The 22,159-nt window shown below is 39.3% G+C and overlaps 2 protein-coding genes across 2 annotated transcripts; one reads left to right on the top strand and one right to left on the bottom strand.

The window, feature by feature from the left end:
* The first annotated feature begins 12,702 nt into the window (after positions 1-12,702).
* On the top strand, positions 12,703-14,234 carry LOC111079291. The gene is made up of 3 exons (XM_022374405.2): positions 12,703-12,822; positions 12,887-13,943; positions 14,010-14,234. The coding sequence occupies exons 1-3, from the start codon at positions 12,788-12,790 to the stop codon at positions 14,127-14,129; spliced, it is 1,212 nt and encodes a 403-aa protein (XP_022230097.2). The 5' UTR covers positions 12,703-12,787; the 3' UTR covers positions 14,130-14,234.
* A 2,219-nt stretch (positions 14,235-16,453) lies between these two features.
* Positions 16,454-17,632, bottom strand: LOC111079292. The gene has a single exon (XM_022374406.2). The coding sequence runs from the start codon at positions 17,474-17,476 to the stop codon at positions 16,697-16,699; it is 780 nt and encodes a 259-aa protein (XP_022230098.2). The 5' UTR covers positions 17,477-17,632; the 3' UTR covers positions 16,454-16,696.
* Positions 17,633-22,159: the final 4,527 nt, after the last annotated feature.

The raw sequence follows: 22,159 nt of genomic DNA, 5'->3' as shown, positions 1-22,159 counted from the left end.
AATGAGCTAGCGAATTCATGCCATATGTGTGTACGTCCTGTGAGCAGCCTCTGGTTTTTGGGCGATGGGTAAAAATTATTTAATATTACCCGTCTTAGGCAATGAGGCGGAGCGAGGCGAGGCGAGGGCCAGGCAGGGCCCAATCGAGGCTGTTGAGGCGTTGTTTGGTCCTAATCCTTGTGCGAGTATTAGACATGGAATTTAATTTAGTTTCAGCTGCAGCTTTGGGCATGAGCAGAACCTGCAGAACCCTGCCCTGGCCTGGCCATATGTGTGCCAAGTGCCCCATGCTGTTGCCGGTTGCCGCACTGTCAAACTTTTGCTTTGCCGACTTTCGGTCGAGTTGGCGCTTTTAATTCAAAGGAAATACACACCACACCCCACTTGCCACACTCTTTGCTGCCACTCCCACTGTTTACTTTCTGAGCTGCAGATAATCCAACTTTGATTAAGTAATTTCAGCATCGGGGGCCCCACAACCAGACCCAGAACGTAATAAGTTGGGTGTTGAAAATCCTACGACTCAGTCATATTCCCATGTGTGTGGGAGTGGGAGTGGGCGTGAGCGTGGGCGTGGCTCAGGGCAGAACACAAAAAGAAACCGACACCAACCCCCCACCCCATCCAGTGCCGAATGGGTAAGACAATGCCTGCCTGGATGGCATTCCATTTGAACGGACTCCTGCTGCTGTTTGTTTTCGAGCTGGCTGCATTTTTCGGGCGGAGTTCTCCAGCGGAGTTGTCCTGCAATTACCATAATAACGTGTTAACGTGTGGACTTTTTGCATAATTGATTGGCATTTCAATTGACAATCGAAAAAATATGACAAAATTTGTCTGAAATATGTGAAATTTGTGCGCCCATTTGTTGTTTGTTTTATGCCAAACAAAAAAAAGTCACAGAGTTCAAACGGGAAGCACAAAAGACAACGAAGCCGGGGGGCATTCATTTTATGCCAAAAAAAAAAAGGTGGAGTAAAAAAAGAGGCAACGTTGAAAAACAATGGACAAATGGCAAAACTAAGCGGCTAAACAAATATCGAGCCATCGAGCATAAATCCTCTCACTAAAACGCGCACTCGACAACTCAATAATACCAACGACTACGAACACAAAAAAAAAAAAAAATAAGGGGGACAACGTGTGCTTTTTGGCACTTCAAATACAGAAATACAGGAGGGAACTGCAGTCGGCTTATAGACAATCGACCAGAGGCGAGGCCCCCCCACAGGCGACCCCAAACGACCCATACGAAGCGGTAAATTGTGGACAAGTCTCTCTGTGTGTGTGTGTGTCATTTTAATCAACGGCAACATGCACACAGCAGATTATCCGACAGCTAAACAACACCCGGGCATACCCTCGAGCCCCGAACGATGTGTCAATGAATGGCAAAGCGTTTCGCTTTGACAATTGCCACTGACTGCCATCCTTACTCCGCACATAACAATTAAATGCGCAGTGAGAGGGCCCAGGCCCAGGCCCAAGCCCAAGCCTACTTAGGGTCTATAAAAATCCGCACACACATAATGCTTTTCATACATATTGTATATGGAAGAGTGCGAGTACGAGTACGAGGTATATATTCACGTTTTTCCAAGCGTTTGCGAATTTATTGAACCGCAACAAATGTCATTGATGTCATCATCATCTGCCACTGCAACAGCATCATCATCAGCATCATCATGGGACTTCGACAAGCGTATCCGAATCTCTTCTTTTTTTTTTTATTAGCAACAAGTTTTTAATATCGCAGCAGGAGAGCTCAATATCCAACGGAGGTAGAGACACCATAAAAATGCCTCAAACTTACAACAATAGCGCCCCAGTCTATCTATGTAGCTATGCTGCCTTCCACTCTCTCTCCTCGCTCTATCTGCCTTTAGCTATACCCCCTCCTCACAGATAAAGAGAGAGCATCCCTCAGCGAATGCCGATTTTATAAGAATTTAATATGCGCCACGTATTTTGATGTTTGAGGATGTGTTTCGGTTTATTTCTATTCTTTCCTTCTTTTTGCGCTGTGCCTTTAAATCATTCACAGTGAGTTGGGGCTGAGCAGTTGAACAGATGAGTTCGATTTAAAATTTTTAAATGTATTAAATAAAATATATTATAAGTATTATTATTACTTAATATATTTTTATTATAAAAGTAAATATTAAATATATTTCAATATGAATTATTTTTTCTCCTTAATATTTTATAAAAACAAAAATAAATAAAATCCTTATTAATAAATATTTTTATTCATATTTCAAAAATAAATAAAATCCTTATTACTAAATATTATTATTCATATTTATTAATATGGATTTTATATATATTTATTTATTTATTTTATTTATATATTAATAAACATTATTATTCATATTTATTAATATGGACTTTTATTAATTTTTTTTATTTTTTTTATAAAGATTGATTCAAATTCATTGAAAATTTCACACAATCAAATCAGCAATAAAATGCACACTCAATATTCATGTAGTCTAGGAAGATTTCTTTGAATTGCCATGGAAATTTCTATCTCAAAACTCAATGTACATGATCATTTACTTCACTACCGTCCAATCTTTCAACAATCTCGACGTTTTCTTCATTACATCATAACGATTATGAAATAAATACTTCCGTTTCTTTGAGACATTTCGCGCGGGAATGGTATGGGAGGGATTTCGGGATGTGCGACTCCTGCTCCTGCTGCTGCTGCTGCTCCTCTCCGCTTGGTGATTTTCCATAGAGAAGAAATAAATCAACTGCATGTCCTGTTCCTGGCGATTGTCGGGAGGGAGACTGCTGCCATGTATTTATTGTTACGTTTTTAAGTTTGGAATTTTTAATTTATGGCGCATCCTTCATTGTTGAAAGTTATAATTCTTTCTTGCTGGCTTCGGAGGGGCCAGGGCCTGCTTAAGGAATAAAATATATTTGCCAGAGAGAGAGAGAGAGAGCGAGAGAGAGTCTCAAAAATTATGATGTATGTGCAATAAATAATCCCAAATAAATAAATTATCACCGAGTAGTTTTCAGGGAAAAGGTGAAACCTCTGCCGAGTGGCGAAACTAATAGATGCCCGGGATGGGACCATTCCTAGATGCAGAAGTATTCCCTTTGATTTGTTGTTTCCCTGGCGGTTTTACACATTTACAAGGGTGCTAATGTTAGTTTTGTGCACGGGTTTCTCTCTATTTTTTTTTGTATTTCTCCGGTTGTGTTCCTTTGGCAATCCTTTTGGCTGGGGCGGTCATAAATCAAGGCTTGATTTGGCGCCTCGCATGTGTCCGTGCCACGGCCTTTGTCTATTTGCCTAGCACACGGCACATCCCTTTGTTTTAATGCGCCAAATATACTCGTACTCGTACACGTACTCGTCCTTGGCATCGTTGACTCCTTCTGCCTCTTGCCTGCCAACTCACATTTTTGTAGAGATTTTTTTCTTGCCTTTTTTGCGCTCTGTTTTAGCTTTGGGGGTTAACCCTTTTAACCCTTGGCAACCGAATGCTGTCGCTACGGTTAACCACGGCGACAGCGTTAGCCTGACATTTTTCCAGGACATATTGCCACGACACTGAGGTCAACCTTTTTCGTGTTCATTGGCTGGCTGAATGGGCATCCGAATCCACTGAGCCCTGGCTGGTACATGTTCTGGCCATTAGAATTATTTGCTTATATTCCTTTCCTTTTTTTTTGGGGCCAACTATAGCAATTTAAATTAATTTAAAAAGTATTTTGTTTAATAGAAAGCTAACAATGTGAGCACATGTCTTGGGAATTGAAGTAGCATTTAATTTAATTATTTTAAGGGAAGCTCTTTCTCTTTTTTAAGATATTTATTTCTTCAGAATGTTTAACTAATTCTAAAAAAATTTATTTTAAAATATTCATCTATAAATTATTCATCTTGAGTAGCTAATTGTACAGAATCTTTTCTTAGGGCGCGTCTACATCCTGAAACGATGACAAAATCGTAGATTTCTAGAATGCTAAGGTCTGATGCGGATTAATTAAGAACTCTGCATAGATCCGTTGTATTATTTTCCCTACAAAAATAGTTCCTTGAGCCTAACAGCTGCAACCGTGGGCTTTCTTCTCTAGAAAATTGTGATATATATATATCGGGCGTATTTTGATCTCAACAAATTTTGTATTGCATAGAATGATATAGATATGGATATGCTATAGATATGCAGCACCCTCTTGGCTTGACCTCGTACCTCTCATTGGCTAGAAGGTGCAGCAGGGTCAGGGGCATGGGCCCGAGATGGGAAAGAGGAGAAGGTAGAGGTGTGTGGTAGGGGCAGCATTTTGCCGTTACTGTCTTTGTCGCAATGTCGTAAATAAAGTCGGGGCATGTAGCCTCGGCGTACATTGGAATTTATGCGCGTTGATTTATTTTCTGTTAGCGATTTATTGCTGCCGCAGCCGCATCCCATCGAGTGAGGCACACACACACACAGCGAGTGAAAGAGCTAGATGGAGAGAGCGAGATAGAGAGGGAGATATGCATGTGATGTGACTGCGGACATTGCCAGGCAGGAGCAGGATACACGTATTGGGCATGTCCTGGTTGTTGTTTTTTTTTTTTTTGCACCAATCCTGTGCCCCGCTCGTTATTAAGTTTTTAATTTATGGCCATGTGAATGCAATGGGATGCAGATCCAAAAAAGGATCTCCCCTCGGTGTGCCCGCTCTTTCCACGTTTTTATTTTCATCCTATTTTATTTTTCGTAATAATTTTACAAAAATTATATTTTAATTGAGCGTGCCACCCTACCGCCAGCGCCACACAATCAACTGCCGCACAACCTTCTGCCTTATGCCTCATCAGTCCCAAGCCCCCATGCCCATGCCCATGCCCATGCCTCATGCCCCATTCCGTACAGCCTCTAATCCCCAGCGGCTGTCAAATAAACGCCCTGCGTTGACAGTTTGCCACTGACAGCAGCAGCAGCAACAGCAACGGCCATCAACCGGCAACAAAAATATTGAAATTATTATGATTTTGTCTCTCTGGCAGACTCCTCCGGCCTTATTTACCAGTTAGTTTACACACAAAAAAGTGTCGACATTTGGATGACCATTATTGAGGCGAAAAGGCTGCAGATGCAGGATATAAAGACTTATTATCGTTTAATAATTCTGTTAAAAATAAAAAAAAAAATTGGTAGTACTTATTATTAAAAAAAAAACATTTTAAAAGCAAAATAAATCTTTCCTGTTTTATTAAAACTATTTTCTTAAATTTCTTACATTCAGAGATATTTAAGATGAAAAATATATATCATTCTTCAGAGAATTTTCTTGTTTTTATGATTTTCCCATTTTCAACTATTATAAAATTATCCTAAAAAGTTTAATGCAGGCTTTTAATTTTGTTTGTCTGTTTTTCCTCCAGATTTAAGGATCTCTCTTTATGAATTCTTATGCTGTAAGTATTTATCCATTCTCATTTTATTTACTCAACATGATTTATTTATATTGAGATTTATTTCTTTTTAGCCTTTTTTACTGAGAAACTCTTATTTACTTTACTCTAATACTTAAGGAGTTTTATCATTTGAATTTTTCTTCTTCGCGTTTTAGAATAACTAAATTATAGAAATCTTGTAGTATTCGCTTCCTTTCTTAAACTCTATTATCCCATATCCCATAGGGAAACAATCTTACAAATTCTGTTCCTTCAACTTCCGTCTTCTCCCGTCTATTCCCTTTTCTTTTTTTCGGCAAACCTTATATAACCTGTGCACCCTTGAGCTTATACCCTGCATAAATATATATTAAATTTGGTGCTATGTATCAGGCGGGGTTGGGGTGTCAGGAAATGCGGCCTGGAGCGATGGCGGCATCCGTCGGCGTCCAAATGCGGCGACCGCAGACACACGCAAAAATTCTAATTTCTCCACTCAGTCGAGAGGCCAAAAAACGAACAAAAATGTAGCAGGGAAAAAAAGGCAAAAAGGAAAAGGAAAAATACCAGAAATATTTTTCTAAGCATGCGTCGGCGACCCGTCAACGTCCCCCCATCGTCATCGTCAGCGTCATCACCATCATCATCCTTGGTTAGCCCAGGGCTTCAAAATGAAATTATATTTGATGTGCGTTGGTGGTGCTCACGGGTCGGATTCGAGTTGGGTTTGTTTGGTTCCCGGGTATACCTTTTCCGCCCTTTCCCGGGCTGCCACTAGCCAATAGCACCCTGGGCAACTCTCTGGGAATCACATTAAGCAAACATTTAAATTTAATTTCGCATGTAATGAGGCATTTGTTTGTTTATTTTATTTTACTTGCCTCTCTTTTTTTTTGTATTTATTTCGTTATTGTACTTTCATTTTGCACCACCCCTCCCCACAAATCGTTTTAAGATTTTCTCAGATTTTTTGGTTAGTTATTTTTTTGGGCACTGCTGAATATTTGCTACCCAAAATATCCCTTACACTTGAGAGTCCAACTTCCTTTTGGGAGGACAAAAGAAAAGCAGAAACTTGAAGCAACTACAGAAACTCTGTTGTTGTCTGATTTTTTTGGCCGGCTTGGCGAGTGTTTAATTACAGTTAGCGAAACATCAAAATCCATTAGAGCATGGCTCATTAAATCAAAAATAGCCTGCTCCATTTTGGCTAATGGACATCACACAGCTCCCCCCAAAAGCCATCTGCCCACACATACAGAAGGGGGATCTTGGAAGTTGAACGTTGAACAAATTGCAGATTTTACCTTTGTTTTTATGAATTTCTAATACACTGCAATGGGGGTATTTGTAATTTTTTATATATTTATTTTAGGTAAATATATAAATAGTCATTCATTTTTAGACTTTTACATAAAATTAATAATTTTTAATGGTTGATTTTCCGCTCTCAATTATAAGTATTAGAAAAACAATGCATAGAATAAAATACCCATAATTATACAAGTTTTTTTTGGACACCAAGAAAGTTTCTGCAAGAGTATTTCCAATTTCGCTCCGCCTTTCTTTCATTTCTGATAGTACGTTTTTTTCGCTATTTGGTTGGTGGGGCACTTAAGCCCTCAGAGTCGGGGAGAAAGACAGACCAGAAGAAGAGCGAGAAGAGCGCTGAAATTTTCAAATTGGAAATAGCACACAATTTCCCTAATTGGCGCGGCTACAACAAGAACCAGAAGAACCAGAAGCAACATCCACGAGTGGCATATTATAATCATGGAAAAAAAAAATGTTCATGATAATAATGATGGAGGAGATGGTGACGATGATGAGCGCCATGCCGCGTTTAATTATGATGTGTCTAATGCATCCATTCCCCTTGCCACACACCGCACACCACACACCTGTACCTGTAGCTACATGCAATTTCACACATGTGTAGCAAAAAAACACAAAACAGGCGTCGCCATCCTCCATAATGGCACACACCAGTATGTGTAGTAGTAGGTGTGCTGTGAGTGTGTTTCATATATTATAATGCAACATCCCTCAGTTGGGTCTGCCAGCAAAGGCAAACAATATTTTTAATATGAAAACAGTATAGGGCAAAAAAGGAGAAGAGAAGAGAAGCTTTCCAGCTTATCAAAATGTGTTGCAAAATTAGCCAAGCCGAGTCGAGACGAGACGAGGCGTTGGTTGAGTTGTGTTGAGTTGAGTGGGTGCGATGTTTAAAGAGCTGGAAATTCTTCAGGTTGGGTTTTGGAGTCAGAGTAAGTTCCCTGTTTTGGCTAATTTTTAAGCATGACTGCGGGCCATGACGAGGGGTTTAAGATGATGAATGGGTGAGGCTAAGATGTTTATATTATACTGTGGTTGATTTCCTTTCTGAATCTTTTCGCAAACTTTTAAATTAATTTCCAAGTCCCACTGTAAATTTTGATTTATAACAAAACATTTCGTGATTATTTTGACTTTTTAAAACAATGCAAATGTAAAATCGGAACAGGCAAAACTGGAATTATATCCCAGTTTATTTGTTGGGAATTTTTGTTAATGTTTGTGCCCCTCACACAAAGCAGAATAATTCTATAACTGATATATGAATGCACTAAAAAATCATATAAATTCTATAACATATTTCTACCGATTAACTATAGAAATTTCCTGATTTTTTGTTACATCCCATCAATATGATCTGCCTTCAATTTTAATGCCTAATGATCTCCATTTGCGTGAAACCAAAATGTCAGAGACTCCTCTCAAATTTCTGTTCAGTTCAGCCGTAGCCATAAAGCCAAAGCCAAAGCCAAAGCCAACATCATTTATTTCAATCATTTATCAAAATGTTCAGGCAAAAAAAAAAAAAGAAAACGAAAAATCTCCGATTTCTGGCTTTCAACGCGACTGGCTAATGAGGCAACTTCTTGATGTTGTGGACGTGGTTCCATGGAGCTCTCAATGAGTCAGAGTGTTGGCGAGGAGGATGGCGGCCAGACAAGTTGACAGGCTGAGACCACAGACAGAGTGTGTGAGTGACAGAGAGAGCGAGCCAGACGCAGTGACAGAGTGAGAGTGAGAGAGATGGCCAATGTGGCCAAGTTAAGTGCGCGGATTCATTAATTTACATTAAAATGTAATTAGCGGTCAAATAAGTGGCAGGCAACACAAAAAAAAAATACTGAAACCGCAAAAATATGCGAACTGCCAGCCATAAAAGCGGAAAGGAAAAAACCAAAAAAAAAAAAAGTAAAACTCACCGAAACAAAACCAATTGAAATGCAATTTAAAAATATATGTAATATTTTTTTGAAAAAAACCTAGTGACGACAGCAATCCAAGGTTTTGGGGCGAATATGAATACATTTTTTTTGGTAGTAGTTTCACACACTGTTGTTAACTATTGTTGGCCTAAAACTTTCTACAGAAGAACCTCAACATTATTTGCAGATTTTTCTGCTAGTTCTCATTAGCGAAACTTTGCATTGAAATAACCATTTAACATAGTTTAACACACAAATCTTGATGCATTCTTGGCGCAAACAATACACATTCACCCTTAAAATGCTAACATATATAAGGAATCAGAGAGTATTAAGACTTAAAGCCCAACTTGGAATGCTCTTTTAAATTTTAGAAACTTTCAATCTTCAGTTGGAATTTTATGATGATTTCTACAGGAAAACAAATATGATATGATTTTGCAGATCCAACTATAAATACCATTCGTTTTAATTAACATAATAAATATAATTTTTATAGTAAAAGCTTTTAATTACGGATTTTAACACAAAAACAATTTTAAAAAAAAATGCGTAGAAAAAGATAATTATTCTCATTTCATTTTTATAGCCAGTAAATGCACCTTTCAGTTAGCTCTTTGAACACCTGGCCTTACGAAACTAATACTGCTTGCCCGATGGACTTTTTAAGGTATACTTTAAGTTAAAATTAATTACTTTACTTTCAAGTTAAATCAATATTTTACCAATCGAAAAATAACAAAAATTAGTTCAACTATTTTTAAATTAGATAATGCTTTTCCTTTAGGTAAGGATATATACAAGGAATAAATCTAATCGAATAGCAATGATGCCCAAAACTGAGTCAGGGCATCAGAAAAGAAAAATTTCGCGCTTGTTAGTTATTTCCGCTAAGAAAATGGCTGCCTTGTGAGCTGCCTGCCCCCAATCTCAGCTCACCCCCGGGATAGGTATGAACAAGGCATTATATATACAGATTTTTTTCCTGCATTATTTTTTAGCTTGTTAACAAATTTTATGCATTTCTTAACTTTCGGAGGCGAGTTAACGAGTCCCTGGCTCTGGACTGGAATCCAACTTGCTTATTATTATTTGCGGCGATTCTTTTGCACGCAAAACGGTGAGATGGTCGGAGTGGGGAGTGGGGCGCTGGCGCTGGCGCTGGCGCTGGCCTGCATTGTGGTTATCATACTTTAACAAGTTTTTGCAAAGAGCATGAAATTTTCTTTTGGCCTGGTCTTTTGGTCCAAGCCAAAATGCAGCAGCAACTGCAGAATGCGAAAAATACTCGGTAGTGAAAATGCTGCGTGCAGCAAACTTTTTATCGTCGCGGTTGCTTGGAAAAATCTCTTGCAAAATATATTGCATTAAAAGCAGCGCAAAAGCAAGCCAACAGAGTGCCACCAGCAGCGTAATAATGAGCGGAATGATGATCAGAATGCTGCCACTGCTGCTGCTGCTGCTGCTGCAGGTGTATTGTCCGAGTGCGGTCGCATTTTGTTAATTTCTTAGCCGGCCCCAGCATCAAAAAGGAAGGCCCAAGGAACCGCCCAAGGAACCGACCATGGGAACCCGTTGTTGCTGGTATACAAAATGCAAAATGAATTCATAATTAGATGACACCATCCGTGCGTAAATAATAATTTTTGCCAGTTTTTCCTTACTGGCAACCTCTACTGGCCACCCACCCACCCACTCTGCTAGTTAGTTGAAATGCGCGCGAATGAGTTTTCTTGAGTTTTCCCTCTGCTTTTCCATTGTCAGGGAACAATTTTGCTTTTGCCAAACTTTTATATTTCGCCAACCATCCAACCAGCCCCAAGCCTCCAAGCCCGTACGCCGAACCCCCTGCCCCCCCCCCAGGCTTGTGTGGGCTGAGGTTGAGCAAGTTTTTATCCAATCGCTGCTCTGGATATATGCTGTTGCCTATATCCTGTTCTGGGTATAACCTAATTTCCATCGCACTGACATGGTGACACTTTTCTTTTATTTTTAAGTATTAATTTATATATTTTTTTTAATTTTAATGCTATTTTTTAAACCTAATTAATTTCATTCATATATTTATATAAAATAAAATCTTACAGGCATCATATTTTTCTCACTGCTAACAGGCATTAATTCTATTGTTTTTATTTTATTTTTGGTTATCTTATCTTTTTATTGAATTTAAATATTTATATATTATATTATATTTATTTTTTATATTTTTATTGGTTGTTGAGTAGTTTTTTTCCGGCGACTCTTACGTTTTCGTTTTTAATCCTAGAGTAACCATAATTCGCGAATGCCAAAGAACAGTTTTATCAGCTTCCATTTTGTTTTTAGCCAACTTACCTCTGCCTCGTATCAACTCCGAGGCATCTTCTTCTAGTTTTCGCCGCCTCCTTTCGCGGCTCCAGCTCCAGCTCCTGCTCATCTCCGGCGCGTCTCATCTCCGCTACTCTCCTCTCCAGATATATGTACGTACGTATACGTATAGCCAAAGCTTCTCAGCTTCTATTTTGTTCCGTTCTGTTCTGTTCTGTTTGTTTCTTTATCGCGCATTTGCCAAGTGCCAAAGTTTTCTCGTTATAAGTTTTGTAGCCTTTGTGTGTCTCTCGCGCAGCTTCCAAGCTTTTTGCCGAGCCGAGAACGCGATGCGAGGCAGAAACTTTTCGATATTCCTTCAAAAGTTTATGGCCAAGCGTCGAACGCAAGTCGCGAATTTCCCCGAAAAAAAAGAAAGAAAGCAAAGAACGCCAGGCAACACGTACTCGGCACCAACCAAAAACCCCCCAAAAAAAAAAGAAAACCCTCCTACAATTGAGAGTTTGGCAAACAAAAAAATTATATTATTTTATTGTTGTTTGGCTGGCGCATAACTTTATGCCAAACACTTCTCTCTCGCTCTCGCTCGCTCTCTCTCGCACTGTGGGATTCGCATTATACCCAATGAAAGTTGGTCCTTTTTTTGTGCCTGATGGAACTACTTCCTACAGTTGGAGAGATGGAGAGAAATGAAGGAAATGGCAGACTCCTGCATTTGCCTGTTCGTCTATAACTTTTGGCTCCATTTGCTGCCAGCCCCCCCGCGACACTCGGGCAGATAAGGGAAAAACTATTTCCATATTCCATGCCATGCCATGCCACATGCAACTGGCAAGTGCACTTTAAATTCTTGCAAATGAGTAGCTCAGCTCAATGCAGCTGAACAAATTTGCCCTCGTGCTTTCGATAGCCAAAAGTTGGCTGCTGAATTGCATAAATTTTGATGCTAAATTCACATAATTATAATGGGTATTTGGCGAAGTATAATGGGTATAATAATGTATTCATGTGGTAAAAGAGACAGATTAAATACAAAATTGGAAACTGTTAATATATTTTATTTTGAAATACTTTATATTTGAAGAGAAAACTTGTTGGGTTTTAAAAAATATTTTTAGAGCTTAAAAGCATCAAAAATTTGCATCATTTATATTTTATTATTCTCTGATGATATGTTTATGCAAAATAAAGGGAAATGCCAAATGGGATCTAATATTTAATACTCATAATTTTAGACAATATTAATATGACTTACTTAAAACTTTATTTATGAAGCGAAAACTGCGGGAATTTTTTAAAATATTTTTATGTTGCTGCAAGACTTGCATCATTAATATCTGAATCTTCTCTGATGTTAAGAGGAAAATGTTTATACAAAATAAAGGGAAATGCCAAATGGGATCTAATATTTAATACTCTTGATTACAGAAAATATTAATATATCATCTTTAAATCTTTATTTATGAAGAGAAAACTTCGGGAATATTTAGAATATTTTTATATTGCTGCAAGACTTACATCATTTATATTTTAATCTTCTCTGATGATAGGAGGAAAATGTTTATGCAAAATAAAGGGAAATGCCAAATGGGATCTAATATTTAATACTCAAAATTTCAGTTTTAATCTATGGTATTTCTAGCATTTTTTAGGCCTAGTATTTTCTGAAAATACTTAACTGCATTACTGAAACAATTCCTATAAATGGGCAGAACACGTAGGCCTTGATAACACCTTCCGACTGGTTGCCTGTATGATTTTCACTTAGCAGCATTATCCATCTACACTAACATATGAGCGTCACCCAACAATGAATATTTTAGACCTGAATTACGATGTCCTGCTGTAAGTTAAAGTCGCTTACGCCTAATTACATAGTTCACCTTCGCGCTAATAATATTTTCTGAAGCCACATCGTGGAGTACCTGACACTGGATGAGCAATTAGTGCTGTGGCAGGCCAGCCAGCCAACATCCACGTTGAATGTGGCTCTGTACCGCACCTGGCAGCTGCCAAAAAAACGGGAGTTGTGCGGCCCTTGCTTCGAGGGAAAACAAAATGCTGTGCTGGACGCCTTTCTGGGCGCAGTGAGTGGCACACTCAGGCAGCTGACACTCCGATGCGTGCCAAAGGATCAGCTTGCCATTTGGCAGAAGCACAGATTTCCCAAAATGCGAATTCTCATCTATGACGAAGACGACAGTGGTCCCGTCGATGAATCGCAAATAAAGCTCCTAACCGAATTCTTTCCGTTGCTGGAAGCGGTCACAGTGAATTGCCGTCGCATGAGCCGGCACCTGAGCAACTGGAAGAACCTCAGCTATCTGGACCTTCGGCAATGCTGGAACATAAGCCCCGAAGCCATGGAGCACGTCCTTGGGAATCTTCGACTGCGTGTGCTAAAAATTGCCGTGTACCAATTGCCTTTTCCGAGCATAGAAAACAGTCTGCAGGAACTGGAAGAACTGGAATTTGGTATTGTCAGCGAAATAATTCCCGGTCTCAGCAGTCTACCAAAGCTGCGAAAATTTACTTACAATGCCTTCTTCACGGATCCTTGGATAATTATTGACAATATTGGTGACCGTCGAATTTTGTCTGAAACTACGAATGTCCTGACATTCTACTTTATGTCCCAGCGCGCGTGGGTATATTTTCAGAAAGTTCTCAATCTAACTATCGTTGGTGTGGGGCACAAAGAGCACGCCTCATTGCACATTTACAGAAATTTCAAGCGCTTTCGTTGCCTGCAACAATTGCATTTGCATAGTTTGAACCTCTGGACGAATGCCGATCAACTGTGGGAAATGGTGGATGACTGCCCAAAGCTCAAGACTTTAATTGTCACTAAACCGATGCTAAGTTTTACATTTTTCAATTTGAATCAAACAAAAATGCGACAGGTTCTACGTCGCCGTGCGGATCCCCTGCTGCTGGTTTTCGATCAAGTCAGTTGTAAGCAGTTGGTGAGTATCGGTATTGGAATTTCTGTGGCTGGCATTGGCACTTAAGCGGTCCACATTATTCCACAGATTAAGCAGTTCTTTCGACATCCCAATTTAAGTGTTATATTTCAAGCTGTAGACTGTACACATCTGCGTGATCATATGTTCGTGATGGAGTTGTTACCTTTGAATACCACGACTAAATAAAGTCCACAATTACACTGTATGACAAAATAAATGAATGTACTTCATGAACTTAGCTGGTAGAACCTGACGAGTAGATCATTTACTCATACCTAGAATTTGCATTAGAAAATATTTTTTTTTAAATTCAAAAACCTGCCATTTATTGTCTCGTGAATTTTTAGCAGTTGTACTCGGCATTTCCAACGCAGATATCCACACAAACGGATGAGCTGGAAGGAGAACCAAAGAACCTTTCACAAAATATTTAAGCCGTGTCCATAGCATGAATATGCCTGAAGATATATGGACCCAAAGTTGCCAGCGTCAAACTTTTCTACATACTTAAACTTTTAATTCTTTTTTTAATATTTATTTATTCTATGGTTGTTTTTCGCGTTATGTTTTTCGTGGCATTATTTGTTGATTAAATGAGCTACAAATCATTCGAGTTCATCAAAGAAAGTCAAAGCTACGCATTAATTAGTAAATCAATCTCAATTTATATATTTATTACACAAAGCAAATGCTTTTATTTACTTGACATTTAAATCAAAATTTACTTATAAATTAAACTTCAATTCCAATAGCTCAAATAGCTTCCATTGGCCATTCTATCCACGTAATAAATAATATAAATATAATTTCATCATGATTAAAGTTTCGATAATAATTCAAACAATTCGCGGGCTCATTATGCCCCCGCTTTGGGTCTGGCTGCTGTCACCGGTTGGGCTTTGTCTGTCGTCTCTGCCCCGTTTTGTCCCACACTATTTGTGGCCTTAATGCATCTGCCATCTGCCTGCCAATTGACCAGAAGCGGATGCAGTGCATCGGCAATGAGCTGGAGCCGCAGCATATGCTAACGCGTCTGACCCCACCGACGGCCAATGTCCATATGCCATATGCTGGCAATGCTCAAATTAAAATGCAATTTTTGTCATAAAGCGAAAACAATTAATATGCAATCAGCGATAAATAATAAACAATAATTAACAATTTTTGTGGAGCTTTTGGAGTGTGGAGAGAGGTCAGATCCTAGCGGTGGCCGTCGCCCGTTTTATGCAGGAACTAATTTTCAAGGTCATTAGAATTTCTCGCCCAAGAGTCATCCTTTTGTCTGGCTAATGTTTATTGATATCCAGAGACAATGGACGGGCATTCTATTGTTGCTCGAGCGTAACCCATAAATACTCAGGGGCGGCGGCAGTCAAAACAATTGTTGTGGGAGACAGTCGACAGTCTGCTTAGACAAAACGCAATCGATAGGCAGGCACACTTTGATTTGGGGGCTGCCGCAGAGTCTCGTATGGCAAACATTAACCCATCATGGCCCACAGACCCCACACCCCGCTGCATGACACAACTATTGTCCTTTTTTGGGCAGGCGTGCAGCAAATGGCACAACTTCCGCTTGCGCTCGACTGCTGCAAAATTCACGGAAATTATCAATAAATATGCGAGGCCAGTGCGCCGTGAAATGAATGAAAACGGGGCAAATTTTTGCGCCATTTCCCTGCCCCCTGCTCCGTGGCTCTGGCTGTATGATTTTTATGCTGCATGCCACAATCGCAATGTCTCTCGCATGTCCGCATGTCCGCGTGTCCAGTTTTGTGCGCCCCATAACGGAAGCATCATTATCATAAATTATCATTTTGTAGGAATTGCATCCGCTGCTGCGAACCAAAAAACCTAGCAATAACAACAGAAATGACGACAATTTCCAATTGCCGTCAGGCATCTCATCCTCCTCCTGACCATTCTGTTTGTGTGTGTGTGTGTGTGTGGGAGTGGGTGGGTATCCATCCTGGTAGCCCCACTCTGCCTGCCTGCCTGCCTGCCTGCTTCCTGTGCAATTTCAATTGGCAAATATTTTTCTAGTTTAATTTATGGCTGACCAGTGTGACCAGAAAGCATCATTTGTTTTTATTACGAGTCCTTTAAAGGCTTTAAAAGTAATATGCTCTTCACTTGTACAATTTAAAGCTTACTCAGAACAATTTTGGCCTTTTAAAGGTGTTTAAATGTATATAATAAATGTTATAATAAAAATAAAATATATAAGTAATAAAAAAATATATATTTTTTATAAATAATAATAATATATTTTTATATATAATATATTATATATAATAATATACAATCAATAATTAACCTAAAAAAAAAATTTTAAAAAATAAATAAAAATATCGTCAGCTGTTTAAATCCATATAATAAATAATATATAAGTAAAGAAAATAAAATATATTTAAATCTTAGCTGTACTTAGATAATATATATTTATCAAGGTAACCCCCATAAAATATATCTTAATTGCCAAACCCCTGAGAAATAAGTAAACAAATTGATGTATTAAATCTTGTGCTCATTTATGCAATCAAATCTGAACCAAGTACGAATATTATCAGTTAAAAAGATGAGGCATTTCCACAAACAGAAATCGATTACAGATCGACGCCGACAGTCACGTAAATATTATGAGTCAGGGACGTGATTGAGGCTAGATGGGATGATTCACATGTGCACTGTACCATATAGAGAGAGAATCTTCAAGGCATCAACGCGGATGGCTGGGCTGGCATTCCAGCACGTCAATAATCTGTAAATATATATTTGTATCTTTCGATCGGATCCATTGTAGACTCGGTGGGACGCTTGTAACTGGGTGCGCTGACTGTGGGTGTGGGTTCATTTTCTTTGCTGTAGCGCCTGTCGCGAATGACAAAAATGAATATGGTCACCATCAATATCACATAGTGTATGTAGAGCACAAATGCCACCAGCAGGGTGTCATCTTTCTTGAGTAAATCGCGACTGTCGTGTGTCAACAGCACATGGGAGATCATCATAAGTATTACGGTTACCATTACAGCGACCAATGCTATTTCGCCGCAGGCGCGACATTCAATCACTTGTTCGACCGCCACCATAACCATGGACATCATCAGACCCACAATGCCAATGCCGGCCAATGTATAGGGATTCGGATAGCTCACAAATCGGATGATGGCATAGCAGCCCGCCAGTACAATGATCCACAGGAAAAGTGCACCCACAACGACGCCAATTGCGGCGCCAACGCTGCTGTCCACAATGAAACTGGTGACGCCCAGGGTCAAGAGTTCATAGCAAAAGAGTATGGCCACATAGTTCCAGGGCTTGCCGTATTTGAGGAACTGACTGAAGTGAATGAAGGTGAGCAGCACCAGCGCGGCAAAGAAGCAGATCATCGTGTACACAATATGCGAATGCTTCATGTAGATGCAGAGCAGCATCCATTGCAGGATGCTGCACAGGACAAAGTACGACATCAATATGGCAGTATGTATCACAAACATATACACACTCAGGTGTCCAGGTGGACTGTCCATGATGCCAGTTTGATTGATTGATTGACTGCTTGTTATTTGGCTGACCTTTAGCCGCGGATGTTGTCGATATATGCCTCGAGAAAAACGCACAATTTTGATGTATACATTTTAAAGAAATTTGTAATTTTTTGAATTTAAAATCGACGCTTGATAGAAGTTTCCGAAATTTTATTTTGAAACATCAAGAACAGTTCTTCTTAGTGCGCTTTGTTCCAATTAAAGTTGGATGAAAATTACGCAGACCCTACGCAGATCTCTCTTAGAAGCTGCCAACCCCCTTGACCTATCACTGAAGTCCTACCCGTAGAAACCACAAAAGTGCCGACTGGGCCACACCTCCTCCAATCTTTTTGTCATTTTTATTTTTTTTTTTTGGGCCATCAAATTGAGGCCGCCTGAGCCGCCAAGCGGGGCAAAATAACAAACAAAAAAAATTGAAGCCACAAAAACGCAACATAAATGAAATCAAAAAAAAAAAAGAAGGAAGAAGAAAATTTGGTCGCATAAGCCGAGGACCACACACGGCAAGGACACTTGAGGCTCAGACGAAAGTTCTTTGAAGTTCGGATAAAAAAAACCAAACTTGTCTCCAAGGAAATACACACACACACCCACACACATCTCGATAGGCGGGGCGAGTAGCGGAAAATCAATCTGCGACTGCTGCTAAGAATATGAGAGGCTTTATAATACAAACGCAAGAACCAGGGGAGACCAGACGGGGATCCAGTCCAGAGTCCAGGCAAGAAAAAAAAAATACATAATGAAATAAAAATAAAAGGAAAACGTTTGGCTGGTAAATTGAATTGGTAACACACACACAAACACACACACACACGGCCATTGAATGTTGGAAAAAACCAATCAAATAAGGGGAGAGCCATTGGACATTACCTGTCGCTGATTTCGTTCTTAATTTTAATTGAAATTTTGCCCAGTGTCTCTCTCCCGTCTCTGTCTCTGTGTGCTGTGTCCTTTTTTTTGTGCTGCTGCTGTTGCTGCACCTTTTTTTGTTGCTGCTGTGCTGTGCTTCTTTTTCGTATAATTACAAGCGATTAAAATCTGTGGAAATTTATTAAATTCCATAAATCAGCGCCTGACGCAACCCCGCACCCAGCAGCCCCGATCCCCTGGCAATTCCTTTGACAATTATAAATTATGCGTTCGTTGCCACCCACACCGCACCATCCCGCTGGCAAGGGCAAAATTGTTTAACCACAAAATGTCACCCCAAACTACAAACCCATCAAATGATGCCCTTCCCTTCCCTTTCACCACATTTCTGCTCCTCGTTGATGGACAATAATCATTTTTTTTTTTAACATTCCTGCTTATGCAATTATCTAGAATTGTGTGTGTGTCTGTCTGATAGCTTCATCCACCATTTTTAAGAGGCTATGATATGTGATTTGATTGCATTGTACGATAGTAACTGCGACAACCTGTTGGATTTGTGGTGGGACCAGGCAACCGCAAGTCCATATGCCCAATTAGTGGGTGACTTCTTCAAGCAAGTGATTCTCTCTCTATGAACCACATTTAAAGCTGCTAGATCGATCATTTGTGAACATAAATTCGATCTGATTTGACACGAGGTACATGTATATGTGGCATAGAATTTATTACTTGCTGATCTATTTCTATATTAAATTATTTAATAAAAAATAAATATTTCCTTATATCTTAGTGTTAAAAGATTTACTTATAGTCACAAAAACTAATTTAATTTTTTATATATTAATTTTTTTGTAACGTTTAAACATTTTAAAACTAATTTAATTTTAAATATATTAATTTTTTTTAATGGTAATATTTTTTGATTGTTTTTTTTTATTGTATTTATTTTTAAAAGATTTGTATTATATTTATGTACTTTATTTAAAAACTTATGAAGCCAGAAAAATCGTTCAAAAATCGTTAAAATAACAGTCAAACACGTTCAATACTTTCAATTTCCTGTGACAAACGTACTGCCTGCCCTATCCTTCCTCCACTATGAATCGAATAACCTAAATCGGAAACAGAAATTACCTTAAAAACATTCTCTCACATACATCATGACAAATTATACTGCCAGGCGATTATTTGACCCAAACAAACAAAAAAAAAAGAAAACAAACCAAAAACAAATGATGCAATAAAAAGTTGGAAAAAGCAAGGAAAAGCGGGTAAAAAGCAACCACAGACAGCAGTTAAATGATGCTACTTAGGCGATAAGAACCGAACGAATATCCTGCTGCTCCTCCTCCTCGTCCGACAGACAAGCAGACAGGACAGAACAGGACAGGGCCAGGACAAGCCCCATGCGCGTTATTTGTTTTGTGCGTCCAAAACAATTTCCTTCCTTAATCACATGCCAACAGCGAGGGGGGAGAACAACACCGAAAATTGCATTTATCTGACCAAAGGACGAACAAATCAGAAAAAAGGGAATATATAAAAATATATATGGAGTACCCCAAGGACAGCATTTCTAATTGTAAAAGATAAAAAAAAAACAACAACAACAAAAAAAGGACAAGGAACAGACAAACTTTGGGCCGCTGCTCGACATTTCTCGTTACACGCAAAATACAAAAAAAAAAAAAAACGCTGAAGATAAATGACAGGCAGGCAGCGCTCGCTGTGTGGGCCGGGTGGGGGGGGATTACGGATCAGGATGAGAGTGAGAACGAATATGTTTCTGGCTATGGCTCTGGCTCTGTCTCTGTGTTTGTGTCTGTGGAGACATTCGCCGGCAACTGTAGCATACTTTCGAGTGTCTTTCAGCACATTCTCCTCTCGTATCGTATCGTATGTATGCCAACAGCTTGTCGAGTGGTTTGCTCTCACCCCCTACACAGAAAGAGAGTGAGAGAGAGAGAGAGAGAGTCTCTGTGTATCTTTATTTTTTAGGGGTTTCTTTTATTTTTTTTTTTTTTTTTTTGGTATTTGTACTATCGATGTCGCCATAAGTTGTGCAAACCCCTTCAGATGTTCCCCCAGTTTCTGTGCGCCCGCCGCCTCTCCATGCTTGACCAAGTGCAAAATGTCAAGTTTCTCTCTGCCTCAATGTCTGTGGCCTGCTTTTTTGTTGCCTTCGCTTTGATGTAGGTCCGAAAGGTACAGACACACACACTCGTACGAGTATATGTAAATTTTGTGTGGCTTATCTAAGGCACGGCACTGCCGGCCATGTTCTATGTTTTTTAATCGAAAAAACACCACCCAGATGGCCGCCTAAAATCCGCTGTAATCAGACTTAAGGCTGATGATTATTCAGTATAAATGGCAGAATGCCTTATCGACAGATCTCTGACATGAACAGGTTGCAGGGGGGATTACCTAACTGAATATTTCTTCTATGCTTTGTCATACATCCATTTCCTCTATCGATCAAATGGATGCTTAATGATTGCTTGATAAAAATCAAACATTGCATAAAAAATTTTATCTGGAAGCTCTATCTTGCACCCTCTATACTTTTACTTTTCTACTGTCTCGGCCCTTGGCCTGAGCATTTTCTCATGCCAAATTATTGAAGATTAACTATAATTAAATTTATTGCTGCGCTGAGCCCACCCTCATGGGCAGCAGCCGCCTCCTAATGAGCATCATTTGTGCCGGGGACATGCAAACAAAACAAATCGGTTTAGGGGTGCAGTGCGCAGCCCATCGAGGGTCACTGGCACTGTCACTGTAGGTAATCTGTCATAGCGGACTGCAAATTAAACTATTGAATAATTGCCCCAAAAAGAGACCGAAAATTGCAGCTTCTCAAGGTCTAATGCGGGCCACAATTAAAGGGCAAAAATAATAAATAAATAAATAGTAAACCCAATAATATTTATCACTGAACTTGACCTCCATTTGAATACGATCACGGCAATGCGGGGGGTTTGTTACGAGCACCGCCACATGCCTTGCATTGCATTGCATGTAAATATATTTGATTGTACATTCCATTAAATATAATTTGGTTATAATTCCCACATCCTTATTCGCAAGAAGACAGAATTTCTCTTGGGTTGCTGGTGCTCCGGCGTTCCCGGAGGAAAGGCAATTTTTATTGGATTTTATTTTTATTGTCCTACATAAATTTATTTATTTTATGATATTTCTTGCTGTTTTTTTTAGTCGTTTTTGGGGGCACATTGATATTTGACAGTTATTGCGGGTTCCGGAAACGCCCAGTTTTTCGGTGTTTCGTTTTTATGGAATGTGGAATTTATTTTTTAGATGGTTTCCCATCTTTTATTTACTTTGTTGTTGTTGTTGCTGTGTGTGGGTCAGGAATGTGTGTGTGTATAAGAATTATTGATTTGATTCCTTATGTAGAGGGTCTTGCAACGGGAGATATTGCGGAGCTGGGAAGAAGGGCACTTCAAGATTCTTTTTGGCTTAGTTTCAGTTTAAGGAATACAATTTTAATGCAGGAATAATTTTGCTATGTTCTAAAATATTTCACAGACTTAGCACGGAACTCATCAAAAAAATACCGGAAGGAAAAAAAATATTTAATGGGTGTGACTAGAGAAATCCTCTTGCCGGACTTTGCCATGATGAGCCAGAAGGCCAATGATCCGTGGGGTCAAGGATATTGAAACTTGTACGACACCCTCATAAAATGTTTTTTACTCCTGCCCGCCTACGCCGCATTCTGCTCCTTCCTTAGAGTCGTAAAAAATCAGGGAGCGCACGTGT

The sequence above is a fragment of the Drosophila obscura genome, unplaced genomic scaffold (assembly GCF_018151105.1).
Source record: "Drosophila obscura isolate BZ-5 IFL unplaced genomic scaffold, ASM1815110v1 contig_179, whole genome shotgun sequence".
In the NCBI taxonomy this organism is placed as follows: domain Eukaryota; kingdom Metazoa; phylum Arthropoda; class Insecta; order Diptera; family Drosophilidae; genus Drosophila; species Drosophila obscura.
The sequence above is the reverse complement of the archived record's forward strand: the minus strand, read 5'-3'. Positions and strand labels throughout refer to the sequence as shown.

Excerpts from the sequence above, each read along its gene's own strand:
- LOC111079291 (XM_022374405.2), top strand. The coding sequence starts at position 12,788 with ATGAATATTTTAGACCTGAATTACGATGTCCTGCT. Across the intron at positions 12,823-12,886 it reads CTGAATTACGATGTCCTGCT|CCACATCGTGGAGTACCTGA; the intron begins GTAAGTTAAAGT and ends TATTTTCTGAAG. Across the intron at positions 13,944-14,009 it reads AAGTCAGTTGTAAGCAGTTG|ATTAAGCAGTTCTTTCGACA; the intron begins GTGAGTATCGGT and ends ATTATTCCACAG.
- LOC111079292 (XM_022374406.2), bottom strand. The coding sequence starts at position 17,476 with ATGGACAGTCCACCTGGACACCTGAGTGTGTATATGTTTGTGATACAT.